The sequence below is a fragment of the Callospermophilus lateralis genome, chromosome 3 (genome assembly GCF_048772815.1).
Source record: "Callospermophilus lateralis isolate mCalLat2 chromosome 3, mCalLat2.hap1, whole genome shotgun sequence".
Classification (NCBI taxonomy): Eukaryota; Metazoa; Chordata; class Mammalia; order Rodentia; family Sciuridae; genus Callospermophilus; species Callospermophilus lateralis.
Genome location: NC_135307.1, coordinates 42967364 through 42985950, shown reverse-complemented (window position 1 = coordinate 42985950; position 18587 = coordinate 42967364). Strand labels below are relative to the sequence as shown.

The following is an 18587-nucleotide window of genomic DNA, read 5'->3' as shown; positions in this document are numbered from 1 at the left end:
TAACATCATAGACTTACAGTCTTCAGATTTCTCCCATTATCACAAAAATGTCCTTTGTGACTCCTGCCTATCCTTTTCCCCCCAACCAAATCTAGGATCCAGTCATTACTCATGTGATACATTAGCTGTTAAATCTTGTGTGTGTGTGTGTGTGTGTGTGTGTGTGTGTGTGTGTATTACTGAGGATTCAACCCAGGGATGTTCTACCACCAAGCTACATTCTGGGCCCTTGTTTTATGTTTTATTTTGAGACATGATCTCCCTAAATTGCTGGAGCTGGCCTCAAACATACGGTCCTCTTACTTCAACCTCTCCAATGACTGGGATTATAGATGTGCACCAACAGGTCCAGCTATTAGACATACTTTTAGACTCCTAATCTGAAATATTCCTATCATCTCCTTCTGATTTTAAAAACTAATTCCACTTTTAAAACATTCTAGCATAGGGCTGGGACTGTAGCTCAGTGGTAGCGCACTTGCCTGACTTGTGTGAGGCACTGAGTCAATTCTCAGCACCGCATATAAATAAATGAATAAAGGTCTATCAACAAATAAAAAAATTTTTGAAAAAAACAGGCTAACATGATCTTTAGCATCTAAATTATTTCACAAGTTCTAGATGAATTAAATATTCAAGAGAATATTTATTTGGGACATTTTCAGGACTAAAGACAATAGATGATAAATCAAGCCTTATATTTCTTCTTAGAAATGATTTGTTACTTTACGTAAGAATATTGTATAGTGATTTATGTTCGTTGATAGTTCATAATAGCTTAGCTGTAGTAATTAATTTTCCTACAATTATTGTTTTTTATTTGCTTTGTATTCTCATGTTGAAAAATTTAGAGCCTTTATACCAAGATGAGGAAAGTCATTGATTATGTTTATTGATTTGAAATTAACTTTAGAGAAAAAATAAAATAATATGTGCTGTGTTGAACTTTAATTGGGTGATATTTACCTAGTTTAAAAAGAAATATTTATAACTGTTACTAAAGACTTATCGTTCAGTGACATTACATAAAAATATACAGGTTCATAAATAATCTCAAAATTCAGTTATGAACTAAACTCAATCTCAGTAGATTAAGGCACAATAGTTCTTTAAAATATATTTAAGTAGTAATATTTAATAACTACTGAATGTGTGTACTTCTCATATGGCAGTTTTGTTTTCTGTATTACTTAGATCATCGGTTTTCTTCTTGTCAGATGCTAACATTGGAGAAATGGGCCTTGAAGGGGCATTATTGGCCTTACTAGACAAAGAGACAGATCAGAGATTGTGCCATGATATCAGAGAGACTTTAAATCACATGCTAACATCTATGGCGGTGGAAAAACTCTCTCTTTGGTTAAAACTTTGTAAAGAAGTACTTGCTGCATCAGCTGGTAAGTACTGGTAATTACCGTATGAAATGATAAAATTGAAAGTAAAAACTATAGAAAATTATTTGCCACTGACCATTCATTAGTTTTTTCTACTTGAATTACAGTTGTCTAGTCATTGCTTTCTTAAACTGAAGATTCTGCTTGTAATGTTTTAGAATTCTCTGTAATTTGAACAGTATAAATCTTAAGGCTACTTTTTTTTTCTGTTTTTATTGTCTTAACATTCTTATATCAAACAGTTAAAAAGTAGAGTCATTATTTATAATAGGAAATACCTAACTTATAATGGATCCATTATTTTTTTGGTACATGTAATAAGTATTTGAGGGATTGCAGCAAATCAACATAATAGAAAACTTAGCGAGCAAACTAATTCCTCCATATTTAGTAATGTTAATTTAAAATAGTATTATAAAATATTATTCCCCTAATGTCTTTGCTAATACTAGACAATTATAAGAATGTACACTTGATTCTTTAAAGTGTATATACTTAAAGAGAGGAAATACATGAGAAGAAGAAAAAAGATAGAAACCAATTCTATTCCAGGAACTGTATATGTTCTATCTGATTTAATCCTTTAACTCATCCTATGAATAGACAGTATTATTCCTTTTTGCAGAAGAGGAAAACTTAAAGAGGTAAGTACCTTGCCCAATGATACAAATTCAAGCCTAAGCCTACATAACTTTAATTTTTTTTTTTTTAAGAGAGACAGAGAGAGAGAAAATTTATTTATTTAGTTAGTTAGTTTTTGGCGGACACAACATCTTTGTTTGTATGTGGTGCTAAGCATCGAACCCGGGCTGCACGCATGCCAGGCAAGCGCGCTACCGCTTGAGCCACATCCCCAGCCCATACATAACTTTAAAATCCATAAATTTTCCACTAGGTTTCATTAGAGCCCAATTTAATTATATAATATAATTTAATGTGGTTCTAATCTCTGAATTATGTGAAAGGAAAAGGATGCCATATGATTCCTGGAATTTTTTTGTATTCTCTCTTCATCTCTTCCAGTGATTTATAACTGTTCTTTCAACTATAGCTCTGCATGTTTTCTTGCTCTCTTCTGTCCTCACTACTTGAGAATTAACAAGGACTTTTCCTTTAGAAGAAAAAAAAAAAGTATATGTGCACATTTAGACTGGTCTTTTTTTTTTTTTTTTGGTGTCTCACCTTTTTAAAATTTTTACATTTATACTCCCTGAAAACACCTTTCAGTATATTGATTTCTTAGTCATTAGATAGCTTTGCCATAACTTGATTAGTGATATCTTTACTATCTTAACACCAAAAAATATTGACATGTAAGATAGTTTAGAAGAGCAAGATGGTTTGTTTGATAGTGTTAATTCCATTTTAAGTTGAATTTAACAGTAAATAAGAAGCAATACTTGAGTATGGCTCCAGCCATAAGCATAACTTTGAGATAATGACAGCAGAGGGTCTCTAGTAACAAAAATATTTTCAGATAGTTTTTAGTGTATTTAAGATAACCTCTTTAAGTTCATTCAAAGACCCAGTGTTGTAGGGGCTGGGGTTGTGGCTCAGTGGTAGATCACTTGCCTAGCACTTGCGAGGCACTGGGTTCGATCCTCAGCACCACATAAAATAAATAAATAAATAAAAGACCCAATATTAAAAGAGCTCAAGGGACTGGGTACATGTAATAAATATTTGAGGGATTGCAGCAGATCAGAGATATGTGCCATAATATCAGAAAGACTTTAAATCACATGCTAACATCTATGGCAGTGGAAAAATTCTCGCTTTGGTTAAAACTTTGTAAAGAAGTAGCTCAATGGTAGAGCACTTGCTTAGCATGTGTAAGGCACTGGCTTCGATCCTCAGCGCCACATAAAAATAAATAAAATAAAGGTATTGTGACCATCTACAACTAAAAAAATATTTTTAAATAAACAACTCTGCAGTAGACCCCACTCATACTTCCTACTATAGAATTTTTAACTTCCTTTAGTTTAATCATTTGTGGGCTTGGGATTGATAATTACTGCATTATCTAGTATTATACTTGGTTTTTCAGTTTGAGTGTATTTTAACAACTTGATTATCAGCTCTCATAGCATTTCCTTTAGACATCACTGTTATCTATACTTATTAGACATAGTTATTCGATGTTATTATAAAGGTATATGCTTGCCATCAATGGTGGCACACACCTTTAATACCATCGACTTTGGAGGTTGACAATTCAAGGCCAGCCTCAGCATCTTGGCAAGACCTATTACAGAATTTTAAAATAAAGGTTTGGGAATGTAGCTCAGTGGTAAAGGACCCCTTGGCTCAATCCCCGGTACCAAATGATTTTTTTAAGTGTATGCTTGATTAATAGTAATTCTAGTGTGCTTTTGAACTCATTTTTTGTGTTCTCTTAAAAATATACCTTTTGTGGGGCTGGGGGTGTGGCTCAAGCGGTAGCACACTCGCCTGGCATGCCTGCGGCCTGGGTTCGATCCTCAGCACCACATACAAACGAAGATGTTGTGTCCGCCGAAAACTAAAAATAAATATTAAAAATTCTCTCTCTCTCTCTCTCTTAAAAAAAAAAATACGTACCCCATTTGAATCAAATATATGATATGTCAAGATCATTGTAATGTTTTGAGCAACTAATAAAAAAATTAATATATATATATTATATATATAATATATATACCTTTTGTATATATACAATAGAATATTACTCAGCCATAAAGAAAAATTCAATTATGGCATTTCCCAGTAAATGGATGGAACTGGAGGCTGTCATGCTAAGTGAAATAAGCCAATCTCAAAAAGCCAAAAGCTAAATATTATCTCTGATAAGCAGATACTAACACACAAGAAGGGGTGCAAGGAATAGAAGTACTTTGGTTTAGACAAAGGGAAATGAAGGGAAGGGAGGAAGGTTGGGAATTGGAAAGACAGAATGAATCGGACGTTTTTTCCTGTGTTCATATATGAATACATGACCAGTGTAACTCCACATCATATACAACCACAAGAATGGAAATTTATACTCCATGTATGAATAATAGGTCAAAATACATTCTGCTGTCATGTATAACTAAAAAGAGCAAATGAAAATTTTTAAAATATATACCTTCCAATTGATTGTAATCCTGTGTATTTTCCCTTGATAAAAGATTTTGCAACTATAACTTGTGTGGATACGATGCAAGAGGAAGAAGGTCATAAGCTTGATGATGCCTCAGTCCTGACCACCAGAAGTGATGAAAAACCCCATCCTTTTACCAATCCCCGATGGGCTACTAGAGTCTTTGCTGCTGAATGTGTCTGTAGGATAATTAACCAGTGTGAGAATGCAAACAGTGCACATTTTGACATTGCTTTAGCACAAGAAATGAAAAAAAGGGATTCAAGAAGTAAGTGGCATAGTGATGTAAAGACGAAGAGATACATATAGAAATGCTGCCTGCTTATGGTTTTCATATATATTTTAACAATAAAGCCAAAAGATTATTTTTATCCTTCCAAATCAGGTATGAAGTTTGATTACAGTATTTATGTAAGCTACAGGTTAGTACCTTTTTTAATGTTTAAATACATTTTTCATGATAAGCTTCTTAAATTTGCATTCATTTTTGACTGCACATGCAATGAGTTAAGTTTATAAAGAATGATCATATTCTTGGGAAGTAAGGTGTGTTGGCTAGTTCCCAAAATGAATTTTCTGAATTGTAACTTTTAACAATTTTGCTTATATATTATTTCAGTGTCATGAATATTACCTAAAAATATTTGAACTAGCGTAAAGTAAGCCTAATTGCAAGACCATTTTGACTTTGTTCAGTTTTATTTTTACCTACAAATGTGTATGTGTTCATGGTTTGATGTCTGATTTTTAGAATTCATGTAAGTATATAATTATTCAAAGTCACAATGCACTTTTATGAGTAACCTAGTAATATTCTTTATCAGACAAAAGAATTACAAAGCAGAATGTTGCTGTCACCACTTGAGTATGAATTAGACATCTCTGATTTAATTATTTTTAAGCAAGCATCTTTTAAGATTTTTATTTGGGATGAGCATTGTGCAAGATATTTATTCGTGTAGAATTATTATGTCATAGATATTTACTGATTCCTGTGCTCCCAAACAAAATATTAGTGAGGTCTTGGGGATGTGACTCAGAGGGAGAATGCTTATGTAGCATGAGAAAGGCCCTGAGTTCAATCCCTAGCACCACAAAAATAAATAAAATAATAGAATGGAATAGTAGTTGGCACTGACTACATTTCTCCAATGTGAGCTATAACTTTGTTCTTTGAATTAGTCTCAGATATATTCTGGGTAAAAGTTAGCTGTGTTCAGAAATATTATTGGAACATCTAAATAATTTTCTAATGCCTCCCCCCAAACTTTTGTACCAAAGGATGTTTTGTAGTCATAAGAGGAATTTTATCATTTCTATAGCTAGAGATTTTTTTAATATTCCCATGATTTATGTATTTAACAAGATATGTAAAATAAGAAAATCTGGTGAATGTAGAGTCACACAAAGCTTTTTTTTTTTTTTTTTTTTTGTATTAGGGGTTGAACCCAGGGGCACTTTATCACTGAGCTACATTCCCAGTTCTTTTTAATTTTTGTTTTGAGACAGGGTCTCACTAAGTAACTTAATTTGCTGAGGCTGCCTTGAACTTGTGACCCTCCTGCCTCAGCCTCCCAAGTCAGTGGGATTACAGGCATGTGCCACCATGCACAGCCACAAAGCTTTTTTTAAAGCAACATTAAGGCCCTTGGCTTCAATTTGATATAAAAAGAATAAATTACTGTTTAATTCATCAAAGCCCAAGGTCTCCTAAATACGAAGTAATGTACTTTTATCAGAAAGTCTGAACAAAATATTTATTGAGACTATTAGCATTCTTTTAAAGAATGCTAATTCTGCTTTTGGTTTTTTAATAACTATTTAATTATTTGATTTGAAGTAGTTTTGTGTGTATGCATTTGAGCATATTAAATTCAGCTTTAAAGTCTCTATTTGTTGCAGAGTAAAACAAAACAGTAAATCAAATCAGAACTACCGAAAAAGAAAGTCTATCCTATGAATTTTTTTAAATATTTATTTTTTAGTTGTAGTTGGACACAATACCTTTATTTTATTTATTTATTTTCATGTGGTGCTGAGGATCGAACCCAGGGCCTCATACATGCTAGGCAAGCACTCTGCCGTTGAGCCACAACCCCAGCCCAATCCTATGAATTTAAGGAAGAGAAATTATCACATCATAAATCTTAGTTCCAATGTATTCTATTTCTTAATAAGGCATTTTTTAATCTTGTAGATGATTTTTTGGTGTTACATCTTGCTGACTTAATTCGCATGGCTTTTATGGCTGCCACAGATCACAGTGATCAACTCCGTCTTTCTGGCCTTGAAACACTATTAGTTGTTATTCGGCGATTTGCAACTATTCCAGAACCAGAGTTTCCAGGTCATGTGATTCTAGAACAGTATCAAGCCAATGTAAGCATTTTCTCTTAGAAAAATTTTTAAATTAAAAACAACAATAAAATGTCTATACAACTATTTGGCATGTCACCTTTCAAATTATATAAGTGAGGATATTTCTCTTCTAACATATCACCAGTATCATCACCATGTAGAAAATACATACATTTGTGGAAGAAATCTGACAGCTATTAGTTTATAAAGTTTCAAGTACAAGCAAAATGGAACATAAAATAGGTATTTTATAACTTTAAGGATTAATTTTCATAATTAAAACCTTGCTAATTTGAGGGAGTGGAGGATTTCAGAAATGAAATCTTATACAAAATGTCTGAATAAGTAATATAACACCAAATATCCAGATTACATTAAATCATTACTCCTAGAATAAATAGAATGTTATACTTAACATCCTTTTTTTAAAAAAATTATAATTTTTTTTAACTGATTGTGTTTGTAAAAGCTAGAAAGAGAAAGGAAGATAACAAAATCCTTATCTGTCTTATAATCCTCTAACAGCATTCATCCAAGAATGTCTCTCATTATGATTTAGAGGCAAGTTGTGATAATAGCAATTAAGGAGACCAGAGCAGTTCATTAGTTGGGTAACAATCTTATCCCTTTTTCCCAGTAAGTAATGCTAGTGCATACTTAGGGAGAGAGCAAAAAGAAGGAATTGAAGTTACATACAACTGTCATATTAGACTAAAATATTATAATTCAGCTTAATTGAAGGGAGTTCTTACATTTTTATCTTTTTAAAAATTATAAGTATTAGAAATACAATTACAACTAATTTAGGCAGAAAAAGGAAAATTATTGTCAGGAATCTTTTAGTTGGCTCCACTGTCTTCTGCATGGCTTTATTCTGAGGTTTGTCTTTCTAAGTGAGATTAAGATGCAAAAAATAAATCCTCTTTTGCAATTCAGAACTCATTGTTCTGAATTGCAGGAATACTATATCTAAGATAGCTTAAAGTGATGGGATATTGATAAATGAAAAGGTTGGTTCTAACACTAAAAAGTTAATAAAAAGCACAGGTCATGAGAAGGGGGCAAAAAATGATTGCTCTCTAAGTACCCAAGTTCTTTTAAAGAGACAGTACTTCTTTTCCAGTACTCCCAACAAAAGTTTTAAGAGCTTTCAGTATACCAGTGTGAGTCCCTGGAGCACATGGACTATGAGGTGGGGAGAAATAGTTCCCCTAAGGAAAAACAGGAATCACATTATCTAAAAATAAGGGGAAATATGCAGAGCAGGCAAAACCAACAGGTGCCATAATACCTATTAAAAATACATGATTTTAAAATCAGGTTAAAAAGGAGAACTTGTGCTCTCTTATTGATGTTTGATTTGTCATAAATTTCTCTTCAGGTAGGAGCAGCACTTAGACCAGCCTTCACTTCAGAGACACCACCTGATGTGACTGCCAAAGCATGTCAGGTAAATGGTTATAAAGACACAGCTTAAAAATGGTCTTACGAAACAGTTCAGTTAGTGGTTGAAGCCATGGTTATCTTCTCATTGATCTCACCTTACCATTTTTCTTTTCTTAAGTTTAGAGAACTTCCTTTTCCTTTTTTATAATTGCATGGTAACCCTATCTATGAATATGTCATAATTTATTTAAACAGTTTTATATTGATGGACATATAGGGTTTTTGGTCTTTTGCTGTTATAAATAGTGCTACAATATTATGATTTCTGGGCTAGGGTTGTGGTTCAGTGGTAGAGTACATGTGTGAGGCCCTGGGTTTAATCCCCAGCACCACATAAAAAAATAATAATAAAGTTATAAAAATGTTTTAGAAAATTATAAATGAGAGATTAAATTTTTTAAAATATTATGATCTTCTGCATAGGTCCTTTTTTGAGGGAACTAGGGGAAAGGTCCTGAGAATTGAATTGAATCCACACCCTGGCGTGTGCTAGGCAAGCTCTCTACCACTAAGTTACACCCTTAGCCTTTTTTTCTATCTACGTGATAGAGTAAAAAGGGTATCTTATAAGAGATTGAATTGGTATTTCAAATGAGGCTGAACATTTTTTTGATATGTCTAAGAGCCATATAATATACAGTCTTAAAAACTTTTCTTGGAGTGGATTGTCAAACACTTGACATAAAATAATTAAAAGCAGGACTGTCATGAATAAATTAATTATAAACATAATGGAAAAAACTAATTTTAGTCAGTTCTTTCTAATCTTTTTTCTAAATCTAATTTTTAATCAGGTGCTGGGGATTGAACCCAGGGCCTCATGCATGCTACCTGAGCACACACTCTAACATTGAACTGCACCCTAGTGCCTCAGCTTTCTGTTACAGATTGTATTTACAAAACTTTGAGTGCCTTCAATATTCAGAGAACTGTACAAAATATTGTACTGAGTCTCTAATTTGTCATCATTTAATTATATGTGTTCTTATTATAAACTATTTGAAATCTTCTGTGAAGTGAAACAAAAAGTAATACAGACGCTCCTCAACTTCCAGTGGGTTTGCATATTGATAAACATATCATAAGCTGAAATACCATAAATAGAATATGTATTTAACATACCTAGCCTACCAAATATCATAGATGTAGAGTGCTAGTTGATTTACAGAGTAAATCTCACTACTGTGAAACTGAGTAGGAGCTGTGGCTCCCTGCTGCTACCCAGCATCATGAGGGCTAGTGTTGTGCATATCACTGGCCCAGGAAAAGGTCAAAATTCAAAGTACAGTTTCTGGTGATGCATACATATCACCTTTGTATCATTGTAAAGTCAAAAAAACATTAGGTTGAACCATCATAAGTCAGGGACCACCTGTGTATGGAGGGGAGCAAATGAATTTCCTCTAGAAAAAGAGAAGTACTATGATACCTGGAAAAAAAACATAGACAACACCTGATAATTTAGTAAAGTTTCTGCATTGCAGAATTATGAATAAATTTTGTTTTTAAAATTAAAAATACAGGGTTGCAGTTGTTCTTCAGTGGTAGAGTGCCTGCCTAGCGTGTGCAAGGCCCTGGGTTCGATCCTCAGCACCACATAAAAATAAATAAAATAAAGGTATTGTGTCCAACTGCAACTAAAAAATAAGTATTAAAAAAATACTTCATCAAAAGAATCAAAATTCATTTGAGTCTTGGGATGTAACTCTGGTAGAGCATTTGTCAAGCATGTATAAGGCCCTGGGTTCAATCCACAGCAACCCAAAAGTTCTTCATTGGAGTTTTGTATGTTAAGTACTTTATCTTTTAATCAAGTTACAGTACCACACAATGTCTAGTTTTAAATAGAGAGATGAAGTAGTCAAGATTGAGATTTAATTAAAAATGTTAATCCAAACATTTATGACATGATTTCATAGTTTCATTTTTCCAAACTAGTAACATCTAAAATTCTTCAATTTATTTACGAAGTAGCACTTTTGTTTATTAAGTACACTGATTTCCTTGCTTATACTTCCTTCCCTTTTGAAGTGCTGACTTTGATCACTGTTACCAGCTGTATTCTATTGGGTATATCAATGACAAGATGGTTTCAGTGACTAGATTCCTGATATGCCATTGAGCTCTGCTAAACTCACAAGAGAAATATTTATTTTTAAATCTAACTTTAGATTTTCTCAAAAACCAGGTTTGCAGTGCCTGGATAACAAGTGGAGTTGTAAGTGACCTTAGTGATCTCCGAAGAGTTCATCAGTTGCTGGTTTCATCATTAACAAAAATACAGGCTGGAAAAGAAGCTCTAAGTCACTTATATAATGAAAGTGCTTCTACCATGGAGATCTTAGCTGTTTTAAAAGCCTGGGCAGAGGTTAGTACTTTTTAATTTGTACCTGGAATTTTGGAATTTATTAATAAACACCTTAGGATATCAACTGAAATTAACTTTTATGAAACAGTAAATCTCCAGGCATGGTGGTGCACACCTGTAATCCCAGGAACTTGAAAGACTGAAGCAGGAGGATTACAAGATTGAGGCCAGCCTCAGCAATTTAATGAGTCTCTAAGCAACTTAGTAAGACCATGTGTCAAAATAAAAAATTAAAAGGGCTAGGGATATGGCTCAGTTGCTAAGGACCCCTTACTTCTATCCCCAGTACCAAAAAAAAAAAAAAAGTTAACTTTAAAAAAAAAAAAAGACTTCCAACATGACATTTACTTATATGTTAATTAACATGTTGATCAAAATTCAGTAATAGTACTCTTACCTAGCATGTACAAGGGGGGTTTGATCCACCACACAGAAAAAAGAGTCCTCATTGTCTGCTGCTTTAAGCAGGAACAATTATGAACCAGAGAAAGGTCCTAATAGTCAATGAAAATAAACCTTTATTGAAGTCAGTTCTTGAATATATGCAACTGCTTATATGTTCTGTCAACTCTATAACACATACTTTAATGTTTGTTAATGCTCTTTCATAGAATGACATTCAGATACTAAGTAGCAGTCACTCATTTTTAAGAATAAAGGAATCTTATAATAATATGTTTACTTTATTTAATTTCTAATCAGGAGCAAAGTTATATCATTTGTTAGTTTACTATGGAAATTTTAACATACACAAAAGCAGACAGAATAGTATAATGAATATACATATAAGCCAGCTTGAATAGTTATCAAACATGGCTAGTCTTGGTTTATGTATCATTTTAATGAATATATAAAATCAGATTGCAACTCAGAAAATTAGCCAACTGCACAAAAGGGTTTCCTTCAATAGTGTTATTTTAAGCCTTAAGGTTGTAGACTCTCAATGTTTGTCACCATTTACTGTTGACAAGACTTTGGTTAGCAAGTAGTTCTGCCTACATTTAGTAACTGGATCTAATTGTCTTTAACAGTCAACTCTTTATGCTTTGAAAGCATATGATTTTCCTAGAGAAAACAAATTCTGTAACCTATTTTATAAATAAGTCTTTGGAATAGGCACAGTGGCACACTCCTGTAATCCCAGCAAACCAGGAGGCTAAGGCAGAAGGATCACAAGTTTGAGGCCACCTTCAGCAACTTAATGAGGCCCTAAGCAACTTGTTGAGACCCTGCCCGAAAGTAAAAAATAGAAAGGGTTGGGAATGTAGCTCAGTGGGTTCAATCCTCAATACCAAAAAAAAAAGAAAAGAAGAAAAAAAAAAAAACAGAAGCCTTTGCTCATTGGTGTTATTTATAATAATTTAAGTCTATGGGCTCTTGATTAAGCCCATTAACTCCTCTTATTCTTTCCTCAGTAAAATAAAGACTAACCCACATTCTATGAAACTGAAGCCCGTAATTCTTCATCTGAAATCCTTGGAGCCAGATATATCTGGAATTCAGAATTTGGAGGATTTTAGAAAATTATTATGGTATATATTCTGTGTCTCCATCTGAGAAGTCTGGGGCAATGCCATAGACTCTATAATCAAACATATTAGTATATCTATATTACAATTTTTTGTATTTGTACTGCATTCTATCTAGACATTATACGTGAGTTAAGTCAGTTTTGCCACTAGATTAGTTTATCATGAACTTATATTTTTCAGATTTTTTTTAGTGTTGCCGGTAAAGGGACAGTACATGTTATATATGTTATGTATGATGTTAATTGTTTACCATTCTGTGGTCCATGTTAAATCCATTTATGTAAATGAATTTTAATGAAAACATTTTCAGTATTTCAGCTTTTCAGTTCAGAGATAGCTGCCTGAAGCCATCTTTTGAAATTCATCCATTACCCGGCTTAGTGAGAAAGAGTGCTATGAAAAATTATTTGTAACTCTCATGGTTGTTTAAGTACACAGTGGTAGCGTATTTACCAGGTGTATCTTTTTACCCCAGTTTTTTGTGTGTGGTTACACATGTATGCCTTCTATATATTACAATACTTTTCAAATTCATTATGCTCACCTTTTCATCAGACACAAGATTTTCCTATTTATAAATTAATCTTTAACAGGTCTACATAATTGCTGTGCAAAGACATAAAAACAACAAGCAAACTTTGAAAACTACCAGCTATTCAGAAGAGAGTGTCAGAAATGGATCAAATTCATCATATGGACTGCTTGACTTGGTCTACACAGACCTTGGCACACTAAGCAGACTCTGGCTTGCTGCACTTCAGGATTTTGCTCTTTTAACTTTGCCTTCAGAATTTGCTTCCCAACTTCCTGTTGATGGTAAGGAAGTAAAATAATTAGGTATTTCCTAGAGTGACAATAACTAACATTTCCAAAACTTCTTCTTTAGCAGATAATGTTTATCTGAAGCATTTTCCTCAGAACAATTTTCATTCACAGGATGAGTCTCCAAGAGTTGCTTCAGAGTAGACACCCAGGAGTTCATTCCTGAGGTCATAAGTCATGCATATCACCTCATAAGGTATTGCCAAATCACTTTCTGAAGTGATTATAACCATTTTGTATGCCCACCAACAACATGTTTCTATTTCTTTCTACCTTCCCAACATGATATATTATCATTATGATTATAAAATAGTATTTCATTTTTTTTTTCCTTTGATGATCTTTTTTGTATATTTATAGTCTCTGTAAGTTGCTTTTTCCATAAATATCCTAATCATAATCTTTTCTTTGTCTGTTTTCTCTTTGGTGTTTGTCCCTTTCTTACTGATTCATTAATCATTTATATATACATTTTAATACTGCTCCTTTGTAGTGTGTGTCTTATACATATTTTCTCAGTCTTTAGCTTGTCCTTTTATGTCTTTAAAATTAATTATCAGTCACTTATGGTTTGTGTTTTTGTGTATTACCTGATACCTGAATAAGACCTATCAGCTTTAAAGTTTTGCCTTTTAGGGCTGGGAATGTGACTCAGTGGTAGAGTGCTATGACTAGCATACGTGAAGCCCTGTGGGGATCCCCAGCACCAAAAACACTTTTTTTTTTTTTTTTTTTTTGCCTTTTACATTTTAAACTTTAGTTAAACTGAATGTGTAAGTGTGGAAGGAGATAGGAATCTAATTTTATAGTAAGTTAGTAATGCCATTTTATGTGTTGGATATTTGGTAGCCACTCTTACTCTTCCTAATGTTATCTCAAAGCATCTTGGCTATTATTGTCTATTTATTTCATGATATGTATTTTAGATTCAGCCTGTTGAGTTCTATTAGAATTTTGATGGTATTTAACACAAAGAAATGTTAGAGTATTTTTTGTACTTTTTAGTAGCATAAAGATGGAAACAAAATGCAGGTAAACTGATTTATTGTCAACTCAATCACAAAGACGAATGACGTACATATGTCAACATAAATAAATCTTCAAATCATAATATTAGGTTAAAAAAATGCAAGTCCCAAAAGAATATGCATCCTTATTTAAAGTTTTGAGTAAACTTTATTGAACACACAAAATAATAACATGTACCTGGGTAAGGTAGCACATGACTATAATCCTAGAGATTCAGAAGGCTAAGGCCAAAGGAATTCAAGTTCAAGACTAGCCTGGGCAATTTAGCAAGAGCCTGTCTCAAAACAAATAATAAAAAAGGGCTGATTTGGGGGATGGGGCTATAGCTTAGTTGGTAGAGTGCTTGCCTTGCATGCACAAGGCCTTGGGTTCAATCCCCAGCACCACAAAAAAAAAATAAATAAAGGTGGCGGAGGGGCGCTGATTTGGGATATAGTTTAGTGGTAGAGTGCCCCTGGATTCAATCTTTGGTACAAGGGGAGAAGGAATATGTATATGTATAAATATATAGTTTTGATAGTATAGCAGCATGAATGAATCTCTAAATATGTTGTAAGGCAACATAAATCAATTACAGACACATACATACTGTGGATATGATTCCATTTACATAAAATCTAAGAACAAGCAAAACTCACCTATGCTGATAAAAATTAGAAAGCCAGATGCAGTGATGCATTCCTGTAATCCCAGCAGCTCCAGAGACTTAGGTGGGACGATTGTGAATTCCAAGCCAGCCTCAGCAACTTAATGAGGCCTTGAGAAACATAGTGAGGCCCTGTCTCTAAATAAAATATAAAAAAGGGCTGGGGATGTGGCTCAGGGGTTAAGCACCCTTGGTTCAATCCCCAGTACGAAAAAAATAACAATCAAAAGTAACTTCCTTGGGACTTGAGGGAACTGATAGAAAAGGATATGAGTGAACTTTGCAAGTGATAGAAAAGGTCTTTATCTTGAAACAGAGAAAAGAGAAAATGTATTGTAAACTAATCTTTTATTTATCCTGAAACAGTTTGATTCCCTCTTTTTTTTTTTTTTAACTTATTTCTCTTTAGGTGGTGCTTTCTATACAGCAGAGACTAGTGAAAATGCAAAAATGCATTATTACAACTCCTGGGCCCTTATTCTCCATGCTACAGCCTTGTGGCTTACAAGCACAGGCTTTGTTGTTGCTGACCCAGATGAGGGTGCATCTAATCTCTCAAGGCCTGTGACACCAACTTCCATGTGTCAGGATTCATCATCTGGGGCTACAGTAAAGTCCCCTGAGGATGTCTACACTGATAGATTCCATCTTATTTTAGGTGAGTAAAAGAGCTTACAAGATGATAATGCCAGAGGGGTTTTTCCTCCTTCTCCTCCTCTTTTTCCTCTTTCTTCCCCTTCCATCCTCCTTCCCTTCCCTTCCCCCTTTTCTTCCTTGAGGGGAGAAGGAAGAAAAGTAAATATCAAATTTGTTTATAAACTACAAGTTTATTTATTTATTTATTTATTGTGTGTGTGTGTGTGTGTGTGTGTGTGTGTGTATATAGTTGTTGATGGACATTTATTTTATATGCAGTGCTAAGAATCGAATCCAATGCCTCACATATGCTAGTTAAGCCCTCTACCACTGAGTCACAACCCCAGCCCCCAAGTTTTTGTTTTTTGTTTTTTAATTTTTAAATTTTATTCATTTTTGGTACTAGGGATTGAACACTTAACCACTGAGCCACATACCCAGCCTTTTTTAAAATTTTGAGACAGGGCATCACTAAGTTGCAAAGGTTGGCATCAAACTTGCAATCCTCTTGCCTTAACCTCCTGAGCCTCTGGGATTCCAGGCATGTGCCACCACGCCCATCAAATCTTTGTCTTTTTGTTGTTGTTGTTGTTTTGTTATTTTTTAGTCAAAATTAAGCCTTATACTATGCTTTGCCACATAGAGGAGTTATTCTCTTTTTTCTTCTCCTTTCCATATTTTCTGTTGGCACATTATATTGTACATATGATGGAATTTGTTGTTGTTTTCAAATATGCATATAATATAACAATATAATTTGGGCAGTATTCCTTCCCAACACTTCCAGAGGGGTTACTCTTTTTTTTGGCAGGGGGGTCCCAGGGATTGAACTTGGGCACTTGGCTACTGAGCCACAACTGGCCCTATTTTGTATTTTATTTAGAGACAAGGTCTCACTGAGTTGCTTGATGCCTTGCTTTTGCTGAGACTGAGTTTTAATTCACGATCCTCCTGCCTCAGCCTTGCAAGCTGCTGGGTTTACAGGCATGTGCCACCACACCCCGGCCCAGAGGGGTTATTCTTCAGTTGTACCTTATTGCCTATCTCTTCTTGTGACTGTCACCTCATTGTTAAGTATTAGTGAGAACTTTGATGTCACTGGGTAAATTTGTATATATTTTATAAAATTAAAAACTTTATTATATTAAGTCTAGAATTCTGTTGTAAGTTGGCTTCAGTATCCAGTCAAATAAATTATAGTAATTTTTGTATGAAAAAACGTCATTCTTTCCACATGATTTTTAAAAGCTCTATGTCATAGCTACAAATGTTCTGAATTTCTCACTATATACATTAAAAATAGCAATATTATGAGGGACAATTCCTTGTTCTCAACAATTTCAAATTTTAAGAAAGCATGCTTGCTGGGCGCAATGATGCATGCCTAGAATCCTAGCAGCTGAGGCAAGAGGATCTCGAGTTCAAAGTCAACCTCAGCGAAAGTGAAGCACTAAGCAACTCAGTAAGACCCTGTCTCTAAAAAGAATACAAAATAGGGCTGGGGATGTGGCTCAGTGGTTGAATGGCCCTGAGTTCAATTCCAAGTACCAAAAACAAAAACAAAAAAAATCACTAAGATTTTTAGATTCATGAAGTTTAATTAATCCATTATTTAGCTTTCCCAGAACTGATTTTATTTTATATTTGGTTATGTTGCTGGGATTGAACCTAGGGCCTCATGCATGCTAAGCAAATGTTGTACCAGAACTTCATTTAAAAGTGAGGTATTTGGGGGCTGGAGTAGTGGCTCAGTGGTAGAGTGCTTGCCTCACATGTATTAGGCCCTGGTTTTAATCCTCAGCACCACATAAATATAAATAAGTAAAATTTTAAAAATATATCCATTGACAAACATACTTTTTTTTAAAAAAGTGAGGTGTGTCTTTCTCTCTGATAAGTTGATGCTGAGCCATAACGGGGCAGATGGAGAGAATGGGGAAAATGGAGGAACTGTAATTGGGCAAAGGGGAGGAGGCATGAGGCAGGAAAAGTGGTGGAATGAGTTGGACATCATTACCCTAGGTACTTGTATGACTGCACATATATTGTGTGTACACCCAGAGAAATGAAAAGTTGAGCTGCAGTTGTGTACAATGAATCAAAATGCATTCTGCTGTCATATATACCTAATTAGAATAAATAAATAAATTTATTTTTTTAAAAAAAGCAGAACAGGAGATACCTAAAAAAAATGGAAAAAAAAAAGTGAGGTATCTAAGATAACACAGTTTCTTGAATAAATGAAATAATTTTTTCATATTTAATGTAGTTCTAAGGAAACAAACTCGAAGTTCAATCCAGATTATTGATGAAATGAAAATGAGTTTTAGGGGCTGAGGATGTGGCTCAAGCGGTAGCGCGCTCGCCTGGCATGCATGCATGCGGCCCGGGTTCGAACCTCAGCGCCACATACAAACAAAGATGTTGTGTCCGCTGAAAACTAAAAAAAAATAAATGTTAAAAAATTCTCTCTGTCTGTCTGTCTGTCTGTCTCTCTCTCTCTCTCTCTCTCAAAAAAAAAAAAAAAAAGAAAGAAAGAAAATGAGTTATAAAGGTAAATGATTAAATGAAGTAGATTTGTGATTCATAGCTGTTATTTTTTATTTCCAGGTCAGAAACGACTAGATTCCTATATCCTTGAGCCTATTAAAAATTTTTCTAAGGGGTTGGGTTTGTGACTCAGTGGTAGAGTGCTTGCCTAGCATGTGTGAGGCACTGGGTTCGATCCTCAGCACCACATGTAAATAAATAAAAACAAAGGTTCATTGACAGCTAAAAATAAATAAATAAATAAAAATTGTTTCTGGGGGGCTGGGGTGTGGCTCTGGGGTGTGGCTCGGCGGTAGAGTACTTGCCTTGCATGTGTGGGGCACTAGGTTCAATCCTCATCACCACATAAATAAATAAAATAAAATTGAGCTGCAATAAAAGACTGTTGTGTCCATCTACAACTAAAAACATTTTTTTTTTTAATTTAAAAACATTCTTTCTAGTGGCTGGGATTATAACTTGATGGAAGAAAATGTACTTAGTATGTGCAAGGCCCTAGGTTCAATCTCTAGCCATCCTCCAAAAATAATTTTTTTTGTTTCCAATTGCCTTAGGATGAGAGCTTTTTAAAAATAAACTTTAGGGCTAGGGTATGGCTCAGTAGTAGAGCATTCTCCTGGCACGTGTAAGGCACTGGGTTCAATCCTCAGCACCACATAAAAATAAATGAATTAAGTAAAAG

The 18587-nt window shown here is 34.1% G+C and overlaps 1 protein-coding gene across 12 annotated transcripts in view; it reads left to right on the top strand.

Annotated features, from left to right (window-relative positions):
- Heatr5a (HEAT repeat containing 5A) overlaps window positions 1–18587 on the top strand; it is a 132147-nt gene that overhangs the window by 96608 nt on the left and 16952 nt on the right. For 8 of the 12 annotated variants that reach the window (XM_076850156.2, XM_076850154.2, XM_076850159.2 and 5 more), the window contains 7 exons: window positions 1173–1397; window positions 4547–4786; window positions 6716–6897; window positions 8258–8326; window positions 10511–10690; window positions 12816–13038; window positions 15129–15377. In XM_076850156.2, coding sequence (XP_076706271.2) covers window positions 1173–1397; window positions 4547–4786; window positions 6716–6897; window positions 8258–8326; window positions 10511–10690; window positions 12816–13038; window positions 15129–15377 — 1368 coding nt within the window. The remainder of the gene's footprint in view (window positions 1–1172; window positions 1398–4546; window positions 4787–6715; window positions 6898–8257; window positions 8327–10510; window positions 10691–12815; window positions 13039–15128; window positions 15378–18587) is intronic. The other 4 variants (XM_076850162.2, XM_076850161.2, XM_076850157.2 and 1 more) reach the window with 2 other exon arrangements.